This window comes from Hippocampus comes, unplaced genomic scaffold (genome assembly GCF_001891065.2).
Source record: "Hippocampus comes isolate QL1 unplaced genomic scaffold, H_comes_QL1_v1.1 scaffold33, whole genome shotgun sequence".
NCBI lineage: Eukaryota > Metazoa > Chordata > Actinopteri > Syngnathiformes > Syngnathidae > Hippocampus > Hippocampus comes.
Window position 1 is genome coordinate 378,711 of NW_017804842.1, and position 19,796 is coordinate 398,506.

General features: G+C 50.2%; 3 protein-coding genes across 9 annotated transcripts in view; 1 reads left to right on the top strand and 2 right to left on the bottom strand.

Annotated features, from left to right (window-relative positions):
- alg5 (ALG5 dolichyl-phosphate beta-glucosyltransferase) overlaps positions 1–2,984 on the bottom strand; it is a 7,096-nt gene extending 4,112 nt beyond the window's left edge. For both annotated transcript variants that reach the window (XR_002168513.1, XM_019872319.1), the window contains exons 1-9: positions 2,656–2,984; positions 2,001–2,169; positions 1,704–1,750; positions 1,534–1,602; positions 1,343–1,435; positions 1,150–1,263; positions 770–829; positions 529–680; positions 267–352 (exon numbers count right to left, since the gene is read on the bottom strand). Coding sequence is in view for 1 of the 2 variants with exons in the window: in XM_019872319.1 (XP_019727878.1) it covers positions 267–352; positions 529–680; positions 770–829; positions 1,150–1,263; positions 1,343–1,435; positions 1,534–1,602; positions 1,704–1,750; positions 2,001–2,169; positions 2,656–2,718 (853 nt within the window). In the remaining variant the exon portion in view is untranslated. The remainder of the gene's footprint in view (positions 1–266; positions 353–528; positions 681–769; positions 830–1,149; positions 1,264–1,342; positions 1,436–1,533; positions 1,603–1,703; positions 1,751–2,000; positions 2,170–2,655) is intronic.
- A 435-nt stretch (positions 2,985–3,419) lies between these two features.
- exosc8 (exosome component 8) lies at positions 3,420–6,361 on the top strand. Its single transcript, XM_019872390.1, has 11 exons — positions 3,420–3,503; positions 3,713–3,749; positions 3,830–3,893; positions 4,184–4,257; positions 4,367–4,412; positions 4,490–4,595; positions 4,679–4,724; positions 5,281–5,377; positions 5,451–5,571; positions 5,649–5,755; positions 6,113–6,361. The coding sequence occupies exons 1-11, from the start codon at positions 3,487–3,489 to the stop codon at positions 6,220–6,222; spliced, it is 825 nt and encodes a 274-aa protein (XP_019727949.1). The 5' UTR covers positions 3,420–3,486; the 3' UTR covers positions 6,223–6,361.
- Positions 6,324–16,090, bottom strand: supt20 (SPT20 homolog, SAGA complex component). Of its 6 annotated transcripts, none has more exons than XM_019871913.1 (23): positions 15,930–16,090; positions 15,406–15,515; positions 15,230–15,265; positions 14,912–15,037; positions 14,703–14,829; positions 14,488–14,591; positions 14,190–14,360; positions 13,827–13,966; positions 13,560–13,716; positions 12,982–13,038; positions 12,830–12,907; positions 12,464–12,633; positions 12,341–12,373; positions 11,620–11,731; positions 11,223–11,328; positions 10,965–11,123; positions 10,479–10,731; positions 10,242–10,357; positions 9,686–9,741; positions 9,499–9,570; positions 8,831–8,921; positions 8,349–8,437; positions 6,324–6,839 (listed from the first exon to the last, which is right to left on the bottom strand). In XM_019871913.1, the coding sequence occupies exons 2-23, from the start codon at positions 15,406–15,408 to the stop codon at positions 6,645–6,647; spliced, it is 2,451 nt and encodes an 816-aa protein (XP_019727472.1). In that variant the 5' UTR covers positions 15,409–15,515; positions 15,930–16,090; the 3' UTR covers positions 6,324–6,644. The 6 variants fall into 6 exon arrangements, with proteins under 6 accessions (XP_019727472.1, XP_019727454.1, XP_019727463.1 ...); XM_019871895.1 differs by having other exon boundaries at positions 9,499–9,606; positions 15,930–16,089; XM_019871904.1 differs by lacking the exon at positions 8,831–8,921 and having other exon boundaries at positions 9,499–9,606; positions 15,930–16,089.
- Between the last annotated feature and the right edge of the window lie 3,706 nt (positions 16,091–19,796).

The following is a 19,796-nucleotide window of genomic DNA, read 5'->3' on the forward strand; positions in this document are numbered from 1 at the left end:
GTGTTCAAGTCCACCAGAATTGCACGAAAGTGGGAAGGTTCACACGCTTAACATGTACCTTTGCCTCAAAAGCATTTGCTGCCATCCTTGACGCTGCAGCGCATCCAATGACATGAGTGCGCAAACTTGCGTTGGCTGTGTGAAAGGGGCTATGGAGGTCACCCAGCGCCGCAGGACTTTTTAATTTTCCTTTTCACACTTTTGATACACTTGACTTTCATGCAACGGGAGGTAAAAGAAAAGAAGAAAGAGACTTGTCACGTTACCTTCTATCTCAGTCCAGTTGACGGCCACTTCTGCGATGGGGATGTTGAAGCACTGCGCGATGTACAAGAGCTCCACGTCAAAAGCCCTACGAAGAACGCGTCCAAACTTTACACCAATCATTGTTGGCAGTTTTTTAAAAAATATATTTCAGTAATATGAAACATCCGTTTTAGGTAATAAAAACTTTTTTTTTTTTTTTAGATGAACGCTTGGGACCGCTATGCTAATGCCGGTGATTTTGTGAGCCGCCACCGTCCTCACCAGCGCTCCACGTGCAGCGAGGAGAAGGTGCGCAGCGCCGCCTCGCGGGTGAAAAGCTTGAAGCCGCACTGCGTGTCGCGGATGCCGCGCACGCAAAGGAACCAAACCAGGAAGTGGAACCCGTGCATCAGGAAGTTGCGGAACAGCGAGCGCTGAGGCGAGAATGCAAAAAAAACAAAAAAAGGTTAAAAAGGAGTGGCGGCAGCGCTTGGGTGTGGCCAGCGGATGTGCTCGTGTTTACCTGAGTGACGGCGTCCTGCTGAAGGTGAGCTCGGGAACCGCACGAGATGGCCATGTTGTCCTGGAAACCACAAACGAGTCACAAAAGGGCTGCCATATCGCGCAAATGACAAAAAAGATCAGCCGGCTTCACTCCTCCTTCTGTTCCTTCATATTTGTCCTCCCTCTGCTTTCCTCCGTTCCGACCTTCCTTTCATTATTTCTGGTTTCCTCTTTTCCTTCCTCCTCCTGACCTTCATCCATCCATGATTCCTCTTTTCCTTTTTACCTTCAATACTTCCTTCCTACATCCCATATTGCCTTGTATCGTTCTACCTTCCTCGCCTTTCTTCCTTCCTAGCATTCCTTCTGCATGTATTATGATTCGTACTAAACTTTTACCGGTTTGGGACTGAGGTCTTGAAGGCCCATTTCCACTTTTTCGACGTCGGCGAACTTGGTGGCTCCGTCAGCATCCGCCATGAGAACAAGGCGGCCCCTGGAGCTCAGCGTTCCCTTCCCGAAGACACAAACGAAACGCACGTCAGCACGTCAGCGTGCTTCCGTTGCGAGCGGGACGCTAACTGCCTTTCACCAAGCGCACTGCGCCGCCTTTTCCCCGGTTCTTCACCAGCGTCAGAACTCGCACTTTCTCAGCGCCGTACTTCCTGGTGTACTGCAGGGCCATCTGGTAAGTGAGCACAGTGTAAACGGTGCGTTATATTTCACGTCAGAAAAAAAAATTATCTCAAATTAAAACATCCAGACAGTAAACGAGGGTGTCACCTCTGTGGTTTTGTCTTTGCTGCCGTCATCCACTACAATAACCTCGTAGGTGAAAGAAGCTTGGCGTTTCTGTGAATGAAGAGTACAAAAACGGTTCAACGCTGCCACCGGTGGGCATTTGCACAAATAGCATGCAACCGTGCCGAATTACTCTTCAGCTTCATACTGACCCGCCTGCTCTCCAAATATTCCATAGCTTCATCCAACATGAGTGGCACTGAAACAACACACGGTTGGATGAAAGGTAAATATATATATATATTTATATATACAAGTATCCTTGAAGTGGTGTGTGGAGTTTGAGTTGGCTAGTCTGCGTTAAAGTGCCTGGCTGTGAGCTGTGGTCTACAGCAGGTTGATTTTTTTTTTTTTTTTTTTTTTGCGCCGGGCAATAAATGACTGTCATATGTTTACTTTACAAAAAAAAAAAGGGGGGGGTGGCGGGGGTTGTTGGAGTAGTCACTCACTCCGCAGCTCCTCATTGTAGGCAGGCACCACCACGGAGAGTTCTATTGAGGGGGGGTCGTGCAGACTGGGGAACAGCTCCTCTGCACCAGTAGCGGTGATGAAGCGTTTCTCCTTGTTGTCCCGCATCAGGTTGGCCACGCTGGCCGTGACGTGCGCCACCATCACAAGCTGAGCACAACAAAAGAGTCATCAGGTTGGGAAAAGACAAATTAGACGGCGCTGCATCAGTTTGGATTTGAGGTTAGGGTTGTAGGGAAAAGATGATCAAGTTCATGGCATGAATGACAAACACCTTGTAAAAAAAATAGCCACCGACGTTCAACTCTAACCGTTTTCTTCATTTGGTAATCATGAAACCGTGTTTTGGGTGACACCACCTCAATTTCTGCTGATTACTACAGTCGACCCTTTTTTTGATGTTTATATGGTCCGAGGACAATAACCTCCGCGGGTCACAAAATGTTTGCAAAAAGCTGGCGATATCTGGAGGTCTTCTCGGAAAAGGGGTGGCAGTCACGAAATTGTGATTGAATAAGATATGCAGTAAGTTTAAAGGAATCAAACATATCCGAGCGGTACTTCTGTGCGTATACTACCTTGTGTACACAACGTTTTGTCCCACAGAGCTCCTATAAACGAGACCTGTCCACTTACCACAATTACAGCAACAATCGCCAAGCCTACCAAAGCTTGAAGTATCTCACAGATGCAGTCCATTTTTGGGTCAGGTGTGCTGGACGGATCGGCTGTGAGCTCTCACGGCAAGCTTGCCGCGGAGCTAGTCAGCTTTCTTCCGCACAGGTGACTATCTGTATTTTTAGAAGTTTCAAGGGCATTGATCAGCAAAAGGTTCGTCAATTCAACGAGGTCGGACTACAAGTTCATATTTGCACAAGTACGAGAGTCGTGCATTCCTTTTTGTTCGCTTCCAATCACAAGTGAACACAGCGGAAACCCGGAAGTGCTAGTTTCCGGATTGACACGTCATTGGTTGTGACGAAAAACGACAGGCGCAGTCACGCGTGTACTGACACCTGTAGGTCAGGAGGATTTCCAACAAGCGCTGGCTACACGGTATGTAAAACGGAGATGTAATAAAATATTACTTTCAACAGTGGAGGATATTAATTGATGGATGGCTGTGCCATTTGTCGTGGTTAGTTTAATGACTTTTTGTGAGTCCAGTGAGTAGTAGCTTTACCTAAAGGGCCCTTAGTGTCCTCCCCCGTCTTTCTAGATTAAAGTAACGACAATAATAATGAATACACAAAATAATACAAATAAAAATAATAAAATATAACTGAAAAATAAAATAAACGACACACATTTCCCCAAATTTTGATGAAGGCACCTCCTGGGGTCAAAGGTAAAATAAAAATTATACATGCAGCCTTCTTTAGTTACTGTACGTAGACAAATTGGCTTTTTCTTTTTCCTGCAGGCTTCCGTAGTTCAACTTCGACCCACGTGGCTAAACAAAACATCATGGCTGCTGGATTCAAGTGAGAAAGACCGCTCGCAAATTCACCATTTTATCGCCGTTATCGATAAAATGTATATGTATTTATGTACTCATTTACCGAATTCAAAATTAGGCTTTTGTACACGTGAGTTCGTGTGCTTATTTGTACTTGTACACGATCAAAACGTGGTGACTTGCTTCAAATCAATTCAATTCCAATGCAATTGACTTCGTTTTTGTTGTGTTCAGGACGGCTGATCCTTTGGAGTACCACCGGAGCTTTCTGGTGGGTGACGTTCGAGCCTTTGACGTAATAGTACACCACACTGACCAAGAACGTCAGCTTGCACATTTTCATGTTTCCAGAAAGAAAACTGTCGACCGGATGGACGCGAATTACACGAATTCCGAACCACGACGGTCAACATTGGTTAGTTGCACTCTTTTACAGCCCTTACAACAGGCCACGCCGCAGTACGGTACTCAAGAGCTCCGATCCAGCCCGTTGTAGCGGTTTCCCTCCTCACCAAGCTCTGAGAAGCCCGATGACGATCCTGGCGGTTTGAATCAAGTGCATTGGAAGAGGGTTACGTCTCAAACGGGCCTGGATTTGGGCACCCCTGCCTTAAAACAACACGTTTCCTTTCAGGCGTTCTTTTGCTCCTCACAAAGTTGCACAAAAATGTAAAATTCCTGAGTTCATAGTGCAACTGTCCTCAGGGTCCATCAGTACAGCAGATGGCTCGGCGCTGGTGAAGTTGGGCAACACCACCGTCATCTGTGGGGTCAAAGCGGTAAATGAGTCTCAAGATGGAGAAGAAACATAAGCTCCTGGTGTGCATGGATCAATGGCACCGGGCGAGTTGTGTTGCCATGACTCAAGTTTTCGGTATTCTCGTGCAGGAGCTGGCCAACCCGTCGGTGGAGGCAACAGGGAAAGGTTTCATAGGTGAGTTCTGGATGATGAATTAAGACTTTTTAATTTTTTTGGGCAATCTATTTTTTGATAACTCGGCACATTTCCAGTGCCCAACGTGGACCTGCCACCTCTGTGCTCCTCACAGTTCCGACCCGGACCGCCAGGGGAGCAGGCCCAGGCTGCCAGTCAGTTCATGGCTGACATCATTGAGAGGTGCATGGCCTACAATCCCATTTATTTATTTTTAAACTCCAGTTTTCTAATGTCTAATTTGATTTATTTAATTGTCACTGCAGCTCGGAAATGTTACAGATGGAGGATTTGTGTATTGAGCGAGGCAAGGTAAGAGACGCAATGTCATAAATTATTCTAAAAGCAAGTAGGAATAGATTAAGTTAAAATGGAACAGAAGGTATGTTTAATATTTTAGTTTTGGTTTGTTTCCAAATGTGACATTCAAGTTCCAAGTTTGCGGGCGGTACACTAGGGCAGCCCGTTGACCGGTGTTACTTCCAAGATGTGTCGCTATGACCACCAAGTTAGCATGCGTTACATTCAAATTGATCTTAAATCTAATTTTTAAATGTCGTACTACATTTGTCGGCAACACGTTGGAGTTGCACGTGTTACATTAACATTTGGAGACCTTTGTTGGTGATGCATTGAAGGTGTTGCGGCAAAGCACTTGATAGGTGTTAAGATTAAATTGGTAGGTTACATTCAAGCTGCGTGTCTCACAATGAACTTGTTCCATCCATGTAGCTTGTCAGTGTTTGAGAATTACAGGAGTTTGATTAAAATTTGTGAATTACGTACCAGTACTTTGTCAGCTTTTTTTGCAGGTGTTTTGTTCAAATTGGTCGGTGTTAACGTTCAAGTTGTTCCGTTGTTTCTGTAGCTGTGCTGGTCGTTGTACTGCGACCTGATATGTCTGGACTACGACGGCAACTTGTTGGACGCGTGCGCGCTGACCATGCTGGCCGCTCTGAAGAACAGTGCGTATAATGCGTTCCGCCGGCTTCGGTTGCCGTCGACTCATCTTCATCTTGTTGGTCTTGGCCCACGCAGCCAGGCTCCCCAAGGTCCGTGTCAATGGCGAGACCGGGGCACCGGAGGTGGACTTGGGAAAGCGACGCGGGTTGAAGATTCGCAGGCATCCCGTTGCCGCCTCCTTCTGCATCTTTGACGAGTGAGCGCAGACTTTTCTTTCCACCTAAATGGCGTCCCGATTGTTCTAAAGCACGACGTCCGTTTGGTGTCTCGCAGCTCCGTCCTCCTGGTAGACCCCGCGGCCGAAGAGGAGCAACTGGCCACCGCTCGCCTCACCGTGGTGACGGATGAGGAAGGACGCCTGTGCGGCGTGCACAAACCAGGTCAGGACCGTGGCTTCTGTCTCGTGATGCGTTCAGGGAAACTGGGAAATCGCACTCGGTGGGGGGCGGTTACAATGTATAAAATATTTAGTTGTACCTCCTATTTATTTTGTGTCATTCCAAAGTCAGCCACTAGATGACGGCATATTATCGTTTGAAAATCTGAAAGAGCGCAAACAGGAAGATTCTTGAATCCTCTTCAATCCTGCTTTTTACGCTGACAGAAATCAACGGCTGCAGGCTCCTAATAATGTGCATATTTGGGCAGTATCCACATTCGTTTGTTGGTGTTGCATTTGCCATGGACTTGACAGTTCGAAAATGTCATTTCTGATGTTTATTTTTCTTTTTTTTTAGGTGGGACGCCTTTGTCTGGGGAGAGACTCCAAGAGTTGATCGGCCGAGCGACGGTGCGGCAGAAAGAAATCCACAGACTCATCGACAAAGTCATCAAAAGCATCGTATAAAAATATAGGGCAACTACTTATATATACACGTATATATACATATATATGTGTATATATAAGTTGTATTTTCACTGTCAATATATATTCCTCTTTTTTTTTAAACAATAAAATGCTGACAAAAGTCATTATTTAAAAAGTATTTCTTAAGTGTCCAGAAATGTGTCAACACTCACGGCTCCAAATCCAGCGCCGGCGTACAAAAGCGGTTCGAGAGGTAGACGGCGGCCCCCAGGGATCCGTTTGTTCTGCGGGTACATGTGCGGTGAGGAATTCTCTTGGGACACGCCCCCAAACCCATGGAGGAGAAACCTTCTTGAGTGGGGGGTCTTCGTGGAAATATTCAGCTACAAGGACCCTTTTCCATTTTGTGTGGCTGGGGTGTTAAAAAAAACCCAAAAACAACAAAGTTCCTTCCTTGCGGATCATTCGCGCCTCGGCGTGGCGGGGGGCAACGTTTCCGCCTGGCGAGGTTTGGGGAGGGGTTGCGGGGTGCTTCTCTTCCTCCTACTTCTTGCTTGATTGGCGGTATGCTGCGGTGCCCCCGCCCCCCCCTGGGGGGCCGCCGCTGCCGCCATAGCCATTTGCTGCTGCTGCATTTGGTGCTGCAAGAATTGCAACTACATCAGGAAACACAAAAGAACAACGTCAGCGGGCAGGAAGTGAGCGTGGTCATGATGATGGCGGCGCGATGATGTCACAAGCGTGTGGACAAACACTTTGAGCATTTATTCAAGATGTACTGCTACACTTTTTCTCCTCACCACCACTAAAACGACAGTTTCGCCCACTTACTTTTTTTTCCCCCCATTACTTGTGCCACTTTTGGCCTACGAGTCCACAATTAAAAACATTTGTAACACAACTTGGCCTAACTAGGAGCAGGGCTGGCTCGAAAAACACAGACTAATGGATTTTCCTTTTCATAGCCCAATATCGATTCATAAAACCCCCAAAATGTCGTACTAATAGTGCAACCAATTGTCTTAGAGGAGTGAGGAAAAAGAGCGTACTAGCACACAGGTACATAAATGAATGCTCAAACCGGCTTCCATACAAGCGAGCATGTTAGTCGTGAAGCTCCAGCAAAGCACAAAATGGGGGACGTGGGACAAAGGGCGGGACTCGCAGAGGAATTTCCAACGTTTGGAAAACCGTGACGCTAAGACGGCCATACGGCAAGGAATCCGTCGAACGGACCGAGGGAAAACTTTTGGCTTGTTAAAAAGAAAAAGGAACAGCGATCGGTTCCATTGTTGACAATGGAACATCCCACATTGTCAATGCCACAGTCGATAAATTGGGGGAGAAGCAAACACGGACGATCCTCGATGTGACTGACTCGCCGTGCAACCCGAAAAAGCTCTTTAAACACTCGCTATGTTGCAAAGCAAGCGCAATTCTCTTCAGCGCAGCGTAGTGACTTGACGCTCATCGCTAATCAACATGGAGGATGGCGGCTCAAAACAAGATGATGCGGGCAACTGAAAAACAGACGGCGGTTGGGGAAACCATAGTCAGGGCAATCGCCAAATCGTGCTCGAATAAAAGGATGGACAAGACACATTGCGATAGCTCTGTAACGGAAAAAAGGCTGTCGACGGTACGTTCAAGCAAAGGATTTGGAGAAAGGCGGTTTGGTAAAAAGAACCGACAAACAAAAACAAAGCAACAGCAAATAGCGCAATTCTTGACAGGGGTGCGACTCTTGTCTTTTGTCGATGCAATAATTGTCATCGTCATCATCCACTTTCCACTATCTATCCAACATGTAGAAACAAAATCTGGTCGTTGTCATACAGAGAGAGGCAGCACGGACGACGGCGACACCATTTTGACCCTTTCTTTAAGCCGACGATCATCCAAGGTAACCGTGACGACCGGAGCACTCATGCAGCCAATCGGACAACGCTTCTGCAACCATGCTTGGCGTGGCAGCGGCCAATCAAAATGCTCGACATACAACACAGATGGAGTGACTGATGTGCTTCTCAAAGGGGGGAGGGAAACGGCTCATTCAAACTTGATCCAATTTGATTTGATTTGATTTTTTTTTTTTTCTTTTCCCTTTTGGTCATTTATTGAATGGCCCTCGTGCACATGTGTGTGTATGTCCATGTCACAGTTACTTGGATCTGAGGCTGGTGCTGCTGTTGAAGCCTTGGAGAAGGCAGCGGGGGCCCAGACCCGTCCAGCCCACAGCCCAACTGGGACAGCACTAATGGCGGGGAAGGCGGGAGGAGGATAAAAGGGTGGGGGGGGCAGGTGTTCCCCCGGGGAGGGAAAACATGACAACGAAAAAGGGTCAAACCAAAAAGGAAACATTGTGTGAGGAGATGCAACGGAAGGAGGGGAAGTTAAAGAGGAGGTTGAGAAAGGGTTGGGGCGGAAGGGTGGGTTGAGGGGGGGTGGGGTGGGGCGATAAAACAAAGTCAACGCAGCAGAGGAGAAAGGAAAGTTGAGTACAACCGCCACGTTTTGGCTACAGAGTCGACTACAACGCGTGAGCTCACTAAGTGGCACTCGCGACGCTTACATGGCGGAGGAGGGAAATGCGTGTGTTGAGTGTGGAATTATTTGGGGGGGTGGGGGGGGGGGCGGACTGTCGTACCTGCCGCCTGCGGAGACATGAAGCCGCCCACGCCTAAGTTGATGACGGCCGTTTGCTGGTTGCCTAAACTCGGGTCGGCGCCCTGGTCGCCCTGCAACACCACAAATGTTCATTTGGAGTTTAGCGGAGAACGGGGGCCCGCTGCAGCCAAGCGGAGAGCGTGGCCTACGATATATGGCGGGGTCTGGTGGGAAGGCACCACAAACATACACAGAAGCATGCGGGAGGAAGATCAATTTGACTTTTTGACAGGAGACCGAGGACGGTCGCAACTGCGTTGAGAGGATGGAGCACAATGCGCCAAGACCACGACGGCGCCGCAATGGAGTCAGCCCACAAATTGGGAGTTCAATTGCATTTTTGGAGGAGACCAAAGGCGGCTGCATTGCATCCAAGCGGAGAATTCCGAGCGCGGTGCCGCGGATAAAGGAAGCTAAGCACAATGAGCGTGTGCGCACAAGAGAAACTGCACATATCGAAAGAGTGTGGAGGAGGCGGAGCAAAGCAACACAGCATCCGCAGTCCAAGCTACGGGAAACGAAGACACACAAACGGGCTTTGCTAACGTTCAGCTGCGTGAGGAAGACACGTTTTGATGTTGAGAGGCGACCGGGGGGCCGTTGCAGGCAAGTGGAGACTGCGGAGCGTCAGAGCACATCAGGACTCACCGTGTCCCCCTGCTGCTGAGGGCTGGAAGTGGCCGACTGGCTTTGCGGGGAGAACTGCGACAGCTGCTGCTGCTGCATGGGGTTGAAGATGAGCGGTCCGGTCGGGATCTGAGCGTGTCAAACAAACGCGCGCCTTCACAACGCGGCGTGGACGCCGAAAAGTGAAAAGGTGACCGACGGCGGTTACCTGCAGCAAGTTGAGCGGTCGCAGCCCCGTGCTGCTGTTCAGGCCAAAGTGACTCCCTGCCAGAGAAGCACACGCAAAGTATGACCTCCACCGAGCCTCCATTTGGGAAACAATGATGATAAAAGTTGAACGAAATGAGTCATTGGCCAGAGAAGATCCAGATTGTGAAAAAAAAATCAACGTGTCAGCTACAGACAATTACACATCCTGTTAACGTTTGCTGCGTTAATTTAAATGCCCCCCCACAACACACACGCTAAAATTGGTGCATTCAAATGTTATTTTTCTATTCAGTTTTTTAAAAATGTATTTATTTTTGATATATTGAGAGAATTAATTTATTGTAAATAAAACATAAACAAAAGTAGGCGTCCTTTTAACCTTTGTTGAATCATCATGAGAAGGGATGAGCGGGTGTTGTTTTTTTGGAAACATTTTATGTTTAAGTACGACTATCAGCATTTTGGATGGGTGACGATTCAAGAGTTGCGAGTGTGTGAGCCACAACTGTGATGGCCTTGGAGGGAATGGCGCTTGGTGGATGGCTGCTACTGACCGGTCTGCGCGGCGGGCTGCATGGAGGGCACGAGGCTTCCAGACGGCAGGATCCCGCTCAAGTTCAGTCCGGGACCGAGCATGGGGTTGGAGCCGCTCATCAGCGTCTGCGGATTGCTGCGACGACGTCACAAAATGCTCAGTAAACGGCCTCAACACTGCCTCGCTTTTCATCTCAGAGGGGGCTGGCGCCCGAGCGGGGAAACGGCGCGGCGACCGGAGCTCGGCCGGCACTCACCAGACGGAGCTGACCACGTTGATGAAGTTGAGGCCGGCCGGGTTGGCCATGACGGGCGAGGAGGTGGTGCCGGTGGTGCCCACGGTGGGCAGCGGGATGGTCATGACGGGCAGCGGTTGGCTGAGGGCCAGCTGCTGCTGGGCGAACGGCGCCAGCAGGGCGGGCTGGGTCGGGGCCTCCGTCGGCGTGGCCGTCCCCAGCGAGTCGGCGGCGTGCGGCGTCGAGCACGGCGTGTTGGTGGGGGTGCCCGATCCTACGACAAAGACAATTGGAACGATATCATGAATTTGCTCAATTTCTCCGTTGAAAGGAATCTGGTGAAAAACAGACGGGGGGGCTTTTTGTCCCAGGAAGACCCGAATGAGACGTCCATTTTTGGAGTGACACCGATTGAGTGATGACGACTTGAAATGGAAACACACGGTTTCCTCTCCAACCAGAAGCGCTGACAAGAGCAACCGCCATCGTTCCGGGACTCGTACTCACTTTGCGTGGAGCTCATGGGCGAAAGCGAGGCGGGGGACAGCAGGCCCACCTGCCCCAGCTCCACCGAATGCTTCCTGTTCAGAGGCTGGCCTTTGGCCGGGGGCGGCGGCGTAGGACACTTGAGAAGACCGCTTGCGCTTTGGGAGCTGTATGGATTACCTACGGGCAGACGCAAGCCAATGAGAACCTCGCGGGAACCAACGAACTGCAAGCGCAAAGTCGGCACCGGGGCCTTCACGGGTACTGTTGGGGGCATACCTGAGGAGCCGCTACCTGATCCCGGCGGCAGTTTGATGGGCTGCGGCCGGTGCTTGACTCCTTTGCCCAACACGGACGTTTGGACCAGCGGAGAAAAGCCGTCACCCTGACGGCGACGACGACACGGCGTGTGCCGATCACAACCCACACGGTGAGCATCTACTACTAGTCATCGAAAAACAAAAAAATGACGAGAGCGCCCCAGTTTCTTCCATTTCTTGTTGATGTATACGCCAGGTACCACGAAAGGTGGGTGTCACGCGCAGCTTTTGACTACAACTCTGACGAGTTCTTTTTGTTGTCACCATTTTATTTGTCCAAACAAAAGTAAAGAAACAAGGCCGATCTCATCATTTTTTTCCCCCCCTGACTGGATGATGATGATGATAAAGGGCACCTCGTCCTTGTCGGGAGAAGGGGGCGCCGGCGCCAGGCTGCCTGAGTTGTGGGACATCTTGACCTGACACTTGACATCTCGCTCGTACACGCACTTGTACTGCGTGAGGAACCTGACGCACACGGAAACACGGTCGACAAACATTAGCAATCGGCCCAAAAAAAGGTCCCGGTTCATGTCAAGGACCAAGTCTGGCCTGCCTTTGTGCTAACGTTAGAGTACACGCACTTGTACTGCGTGAGGAACCTGACGCACACGGAAACACGGTCGACAAACGTTAGCAATTGGCCCAAAAAAAAAAAAGGTCCCGGTTCATGTCAGGGACCAAGTCTGGCCTGCCTTTGTGCTAACGTTAGAGGTGCTGTCCGACTGGAACTTCGGAAAGCTTGTGTGAACCTGTGGTTGAAAGCTAACACTGGTAGCAAAGTCGGAAGCGAACGTTGGAAGTAAAGCTGCTCTTTGCGCTAACGTTCGAGCTTATGCCGGAAACAAACTTCTGAAGCGAACATCGGCGCTACGATTGGAAGCTAACTTGAGAAGCTAGCAATGAACGCTTCAGAGCCTTTGGGATCAGTTTGCGGTAGATTTATCGAGGCAATCATGTTCCAAAAATGTAGGCGGGGCGCCATTTGATTCCAAAATTACAACGCTTTGTTGCTAACTCCTGTGACCATGAGATCTTACTAGAATGGCTCAAATCCTCTCCACTGTGCCCACTCACCGCTCAGCATCCATTTTAGATCCGATGAGGAAACTGGGGGGAGGGGGGGGAAAAAATAAAATAGCAAGGTTGTTAATTCAGCGGTTGCCGTTTACCGGCGCGCGCAAAGTTGGGAGGTCTTACGGCGGATGCGTGAGCTTCAGGTCCGCGCCGTCCTCGTCGGCCTTGCCGTCTTTGGTGCAGTAGATCTTGCCGTACACCAGCGGGTCACCCAGCGACTGGATAATGGACACCTTGGTCCTCTGGGCTTGACCGCCCGCCTCGCACTCGAAGGTGTAGTCGTCCACGACCTCCTGTGCCGGGAAGAAACAAGAGTTTGAACAGCGCCTGTCGCGCGCAACATTCTCCGCCGATGTTTGACGACTTTCACGCGGGTGCTTTCAGTAGCAGACCACGGAATCTCAAACTCTGAACTTCTCACTGTGAGGCAGACGCGATATGCTGTCCTAAATTCCTGGAATTTAGGACTAAATGGTCAAACGCACGTACCTCAGCGGGCCAGATCACCGTATTGGGCTGAGAATCTTCCAACTGCAGCGATTTCTCCACCACGGCGTACTTTTCCACCTGCGAGCAAGCTCATCTCCGTCACGCTTGTTTCCACGTGAGGAAATCCGCCCGCGTCGGAGAGCTGCACTTACGTCAATTTCTTTGGGAACACTCAGCTGGCAGCTGTTCTGTCTCCACATGTCCACGCACTGTGCGACAACAAAAACGAAACGGGGGAAGCAACTGAGCGCGATTGAAACCAGCGAGCACACCTGCGACAATGAAAACCGGCCTTGGATGCGGATCCCAAGGCGATGACGGGATGGAAATTTCAATTCGGGGTAATTTGCTGGGGTCAAAAGACAAGGCGTAGCACTTTCTAGGGGTCCAGGAACCTTTGGGGCGGGGTGGGGTCTGCAGCGCGTTTGGTTCCCGTAACTACGAGTATCGAGAGCCAAAAGACTGTCGAAGGGAGTCATTACCTTTGAGAAGCTCAGGACCAGTTTTTTTCTCCGGGAACTGACTGTAACCATTTAGTTTTAGGAACTACAAGTACCAAGAGCCAAAGGTTCTGGGGTAGTGCTTCCCACAACTCCATGAAGCTTTTGATAGGCAGAAGTGAAGTCATCTAATTGGAACCGTCGAGCTCCAGAAGCCACAAGTGATCGACACCTCAACGTTCCCGGAAAGGGTCGGAAACGCCAACGGAAATTGCGGTGAGGGCGCTTACGTTTCCGATCTTGGAGATCTTCAGGTCGATGACGGGCGCGGCTTTCCTCTCTTTCCTCTTCTGCAGGTAGTCGTAGAGGTGCAGCTGGCGCGGCGTGGGCAGCTGCGACAGCTCCTGCTGCCGGTTCAGCGCCGCCCGTGAGTGCCTCTTGAAACACCTTTGAGGCGTGAATTTAAAAAAACAAAAACAATCATAAATACAAAAGAACAGGGAGTGAGAATCTCAAAACAGTATCGGGAAGTGGAGGAGCTTCTCGTGCGGCGGTACCGTTTCATGGCGCGGGTGTTCATTTTTTGCTTGTTGTAGAGCAGCCGGTTGGCGGCGCAGGTGACGGAGATGGAGGGGTCCAGGCACAGAGGCTCGGCCGTGGCCAAGATCAGCTGGCTCTCCAGCTGCAACTTGTCGTCCTGGGGATGAGAGGTTGCCATGGAAACCAGGCGTGTCTGTGTCTGCACGCCAAGATGTTAACAGCACCGCAAATCATCCCCCCCCTCCCCCCAAACATAGCAGGGAGGTGGCAGAGATAGCAGCTAAGAAGAGAAGGAGTGTGGTGCCAGTTTTTCAAAGGGGTTGTACAGTGCAACCTCGGTTTCTTATAATTTGGTTTGGCATGGGGGGGGGGGGGCATACCTGTGTCCACTTGTGGTGGTCACTGGTCATGGCGTGAACGTCGCAAACAAGAGTCTGCATGGTGGGCCTGAGCAGAACGTGCCTGCTCTGGTAGGAGGGAATCTTGGTGTTCGCGCACTGCCGGTAATCTCGTACCTCCACCAGGACGCAGCCGCAGTGGAAGATGTTCACCTGGACAACGGGAAGAGACATTGTAGGAAGACGCCTACAACCGACATCTGTGACGCCTGCCAGAACCTTTTGGCCACCCGCGCACACAGAGAATGCCGTGCGCGCGCACGCACACACACACACAGACCTGTGACTTCTCCAGCAGGTCAACAAGAACAGGCGGCAGCTCCTCGGCATCCAGGTACTCCAGCAGCTCTCCTTCTTCATACGGCAGTCGGATCGTTTCGGAATCTGCCCAAGAGCGGGAGAGGAGGAAAACATTTTAAAAAATGAATAAAAAGAAGTCGGGACATCAGACCGACTTGACTGGGGCCCCGTCTGGGCCGGGTGTTTTCCCCTCACCTGATCCATTCTTGCCCCTGAGCATGAGCGAGTAGCCGTCGTTGCCGGCGTACAAGTTGACCACCAGACACGGCGCCGACTCCTGAGACAGCAACTTGTCCAGCAGCTTCACGTTCCTCCTGAAATTCTGCCGCACACGCACGAATGAGGTGTGAACTCGTAACCGTGGCATGTGCGTAGAAGCCCGCGAATTGGCTGGTGAGACCGACCTTCAGCTCCGGCTCCTTCTCACATTCTTCTATGTAGAGCTCGTAGAGCTTCTGATACAAACTCTTCCTGCCGCCAGAGGAAAGACGCCTCCTGGTGGGGCGCTGGCGAGCACTTTCCACAATGTACTGAGCAACGCGGTCGTGTGAAAAGGATTATATTTACGATTAGAATTCGTCTTAATATAGGTTTACAGTTGCAGTAGATTTATTCAACAGTGAAAGAGCACTTGCATTGCACGATAACAATGACACATCTTAAAATTGAAAGAGTCCGCATTAAAGCACGTTAGGGAAAGGGTGAAGAAAAACAATGCTTACCTCAGCTCGATCTAATGCATATTCCAATACTTGTTGCTGGGGGGAGAGGGGGGGGTGCATGATTCAGTGAAAACATAAACAAGCAATGCCTGTGGGCCTTTAGAGGTTTCATTTCATATACAGTACAAGGTATGGACTACTTTTATGATGATAGATTAGGATGAGGTTGAATTTACCATTGTGGTGAGCCGCCAGCGACAGGGTGACAGTAGACGTTGCTGCCCCCCGCCCCCTCCCACCCCCGGCTGCCCCTCACCGTCGCCCTCCTAAAGCGAGGATTCACGCCCTGTGTGGCAAGAAGACACATTTGGGAAACACGTTAAAGCAAACTGGAAGGCCAGCTGGGCCAGTGCCTCATAACCAACGAAGAAGAAAAGCGCTCAGCAAGCTCCGGTCACCAAAGTTGTGTGTTGCTTCCAAACATGCTTTTATTCCACCTTCATAACGACAAAAAGCAATGAGTCGACAGCTTCAACCGAAGGCATTTGAAGACATGGGACACGCGTGGCACATAGAGCTCCTCCGCGGATGCTCGACCAGCTGAAGGCGTGCGCGGCTAAAGTTAGCATGCTAACCCGCCGCTACGAGGGTGCAGAAGCTCGAGGGGGCTGTTTTTAATTTTAGTTGTTTTCTTTCCAGTTCTCCGCGGCAGAAAACGACGCCCCGACCATGACATGCTTGGCGGGGAGGGTGTACTCACCTTGCGGGTTGCATAGCGGCCAATAGCGCCTCCAACGCAGGATAACGAAAGCCGAGGGAAACATCGGAGTCTTCATTGAAAAAAAGTAGGAGCGGCCGCCATCTTCTTCCAGTGTGACAACAACAGCTCAACTTCCGTTTTGGGGCGCAGGTGGGCGGAGTTCAGCGGATGACGTAGTCACCTAGCAGCAAGTTGGACGGAAAATCTCTCTCTCTCTCTCTCTCTCTCTCTCTCTCTCTCTCTCTCTCTCTCTCCCTCCGTTCAGAAAATGAATGGATGGATGGATGCGCACACGTTTTGCGTTGGAAACAAAGATTAGGATTAGGCAGTGAGTGAATCAACTTGTCACGTCGATTATTTGGGAGAGAAATGCTCACACATGCTGGAATTCCGACAAGTTTCGGCACTCCAACAGACAAACAAATCGCTCTGAACGTACCGGACACACGACAAGTAAATCGCTGAGAAGCTTTGCACTAATACTTCATTGACCGACGGATGTTTAAGGAGCCTCGATGTTTGTGCTCTGGTTGCGGCTAGTGAGCGTCCATCCAAACCCAGTGTCGGTACCACAAGTGTGCAGCAGGGGGCGGTAGACGTCCGCAGATCCACCGCGTGGCCCGACGCGCAATTAGTGCGGAAACGCCAAGGTACATAAGAGTCAATGAAAGAAATCCGTTTGATCCGTTTTATGACCTCTTGGGCCAATCTCGAGGTGTGAAAGCGGGTTTTTGTCCTTTGCCACTCACTTAAAAAGCCTCATTGAGTGTTCGCACTTTTAAGAAAACAATCTGGTACTTAGCGGCACACAAAACAAGCGCTGTGCTGGATTCCAAATGACTGAGCGCACAGCTCCAGTCTCAATTATTTCCCAAAGTGCCAACATACAAAAACGGCACTTTCATCTGTAGCGTGGCTTTCCTTGGGGCCGATGGCTATAAAGTAGCCGCCATGCAATGTATGAAATGCATACATCCGCGTCAAACTACCGCAAGCGCAATTGTTGCGATGAAAGCGCTGTGTCAACATCTGAGCGGGGATAAGAGGTTCCTTTATGAGAGCCCAAGAGTTCTGGGTGCGGTTGGGTTTTCACGCGAGCGCACAAACACGGGCCCCTTTCTTTCTCAAGCTAAAAGTCCACATACGTGACCGAGCTTGTGGAAGGTCAACCCGTGCGTGAGATTTCAACGCTTTTGCTGAGGTTTTTTTTTTTTTTTTTTTGAGTGGTTTGTCAAATCGTGTCATTGCTTGTCGGGAACGTTGGGGCGATATTTACGTGACAACAAGCACGTCGGATTACGTTCTAATACAATCCGCGCTCACCACAGATGTGCGAAAAGTGACATCCCGGAGAAAAAGAAAACGCTGCAATGTGCATGCCAGGCCAGTAGCTGGCGATGTCTTGGCTTACACTTGCGCGTGTTCTGCACGTTCACGACTGCAGCTTTGAAAAGGCAGGAAAGGGAAGTTCAGGGAATCTAAAAGTAACGCTGACACGGCAGAAGAAAGGTCTGCCATCATTGAGTTCACCCGCCTCCATTCTGTGGCACAAGCACGCATTAAAAAAAAAAATAAAATAGATCAATCATTCACGCTCCCTCTTGGGGGTCAAAACTGCACGCAAAGATAGAACGTCTTATTTTGCATCTTTAGCGCCACCCATCTGCTATTAATGTTGAGAGCGATTGGAGAAAATCTCGAGAGTGAATTTGCCTTTGACCCCCCCACCCTGGAAATGGCCAAAATTGCCCTAAAATGACCACTTCAAACCAAAGTGGCCAAATTCAGGTGTTTTGGAGGCGGTGGGGGTGGGGGGGGGTGTTCCCTGCAGGCTTCAGCATGACAGCCATGCCGCATCATAAAAGAAGAGACCAACGGTTGCAGGCCAGCTGTCCCGGGTGGGATGAGCTCCGCTGGATCGTCGGTGGCGCGAACTTCTCAGGATGGAGACGCAAAGCACGGCGACCTTGAAGCGTTTATGCTTTCGTGAGTCCCGAAACGTCCCGGGTGGGATGAGCTCCGCTGGCTCGTCGGTGGCTCGAACTTCTCAGGATGGAGACGCCAAGCACGGCGACCTTGAAGCGTTTATGCTTTCGTGAGGTCTTTGGAGTGCGACCAAGCTCGTGTTTATTTCAATTTCTTGCAATCAGTGGAAATACACAAACACTTGGTGTGGGGGGGTCCCAAAAGGCAACTCGAAGGCCAACGGAATGCACTCAGCGGAACTCCGCTGAGGTTTTAAGGGGGAGTTCAACCCCCAAATTTTCTCTTCCTCCCTACCGGTGTACACACGGCATTCTGGTACACATTTCGTTTGTGGAAGGAGTTAAGCAGCAAAATGCCGCCGTTTTTGTCCATCTCATGGGACGGCCATTTTGCCACTTGCTCGGGGCTCAGTTAACGACCAATCATGGCTCGGCCTTCTGCTCCTAATATTCTGTCTTGAAAACAGATTCGTTTTGCAAATGTCACCCATAAGTCGACGTGATCCGTACACCAAAACTGGACGCAATGCATCGGGGGTGGGGTGGGGGGGGGTGTTTCATTTGGCCATCCGTATGAAAAGCGGAAAGAAAAAAGAAATGGTGATCTGGATGAATCTGGTACTGTGCCTCATGAAAAACACTTGTGTGTTTCCCTGCGTCATCCTGGCAACTAACAAACAAACCGCATGCCTTCAAGCGCTGTTAAAAAAAAAAACAACAACAAAAGACAAAGAAAAAAAAAAAAAAAAAAAAAAAACCCCCCGCCGACATGATTTAGCCGCGCGCCCATTTCCCCATGCTAACGACGACCGCAAAATGATTCCACATCGAGGGTGTGAAATGCTTCGCTCATCATCTCACTCCCGACGACAACTCCAAATCCGTCGGTGACAGTTTTGGCCTCGATGCGTTCATCCCCCCCCCCCGCCGAGCCGTTTCACGCTGACGGCGTCAACATGACATCTCCTTACGAGCGCGGGCAAGGGGGAGAAAGTGCAACATTTCCGATTCCCGAGCATGACAAAGGCTGCAAGCGGCAACGGGAGTTCAAACCCAAAATGGCCGACTTCCGGGGTCCTCGAGACTGTTTGAGTGCGTGCGGTTCCATTCGACACCTACGCCCAATTTGGCGCCGGTCCATCGAGCTCCCGACACGAATTTGCCCCAAAATGGCTACTCAGAGTCTGAGCCCGCAGGTCCGACTTTCTGTTCCTGTTTGCAGACTTTTTCGGTGCCTGCAGTTGCGCCGGACGTGTCCGCCCGACTTCATGTAAAAGTGTCCTCAGCGGCCTGAAGTCTAAAAAAAACGAGTCAGGGAGTTTGGAAGGCCACAACCATGTTGAGACCCCAAAGGGCAGTCGTTGGAACCGACCCTGAAAATGCCTTTGTGCGCTCATCTCTCGAGAAGAGAATGACGCGCGCACAATGATATCTGCACAGGCGTGCGCAAACGCATCCCGCGGCACAGCATGCACGGACGCTGATGTCATGGGCGACGGGACTTGCGCAACTTGCCCGGACTCCTGAGCCGCTCTTCCGTTCTCTCCCTCGAAAGGCAGCAGGACTCGCTCGGAGTCAAAAAGGCCGAGAAACATCGCAAACGACAATGTCCTCAAAAATAGCGGGGGCGAGAATTTAACACCCTCCCCCATGTCGGTTGGTAACCATTTAGTCCTTTTTTCTTTGAAGTGATCTGAATCGATATTTTCTTGACTTATTGTAAAGAATGAAATAAGAAGAGCAAAAAGAAGACTGTATTTTCCTTTTTTGAATGCCATCTATAATTGGAAAATAAATAATCCTGTTGTTTTTTTTTGTAAGACGATTGACGCCTCGTAAATGAAATGAATTTTGACTTAATCGCTAACAAGGAGGGACGACA

Excerpts from the sequence above, each read along its gene's own strand:
- exosc8 (XM_019872390.1), top strand. Across the intron at positions 3,894-4,183 it reads AACCACGACGGTCAACATTG|GGTCCATCAGTACAGCAGAT; the intron begins GTTAGTTGCACT and ends AACTGTCCTCAG. Across the intron at positions 4,258-4,366 it reads TCATCTGTGGGGTCAAAGCG|GAGCTGGCCAACCCGTCGGT; the intron begins GTAAATGAGTCT and ends ATTCTCGTGCAG.
- supt20 (XM_019871895.1), bottom strand. Across the intron at positions 14,592-14,702 it reads CAGGGGCAAGAATGGATCAG|ATTCCGAAACGATCCGACTG; the intron begins GTGAGGGGAAAA and ends GCTCTTGGGCAG. Across the intron at positions 8,438-8,830 it reads CATGTCTCCGCAGGCGGCAG|TGCTGTCCCAGTTGGGCTGT; the intron begins GTACGACAGTCC and ends CCCCGCCATTAG.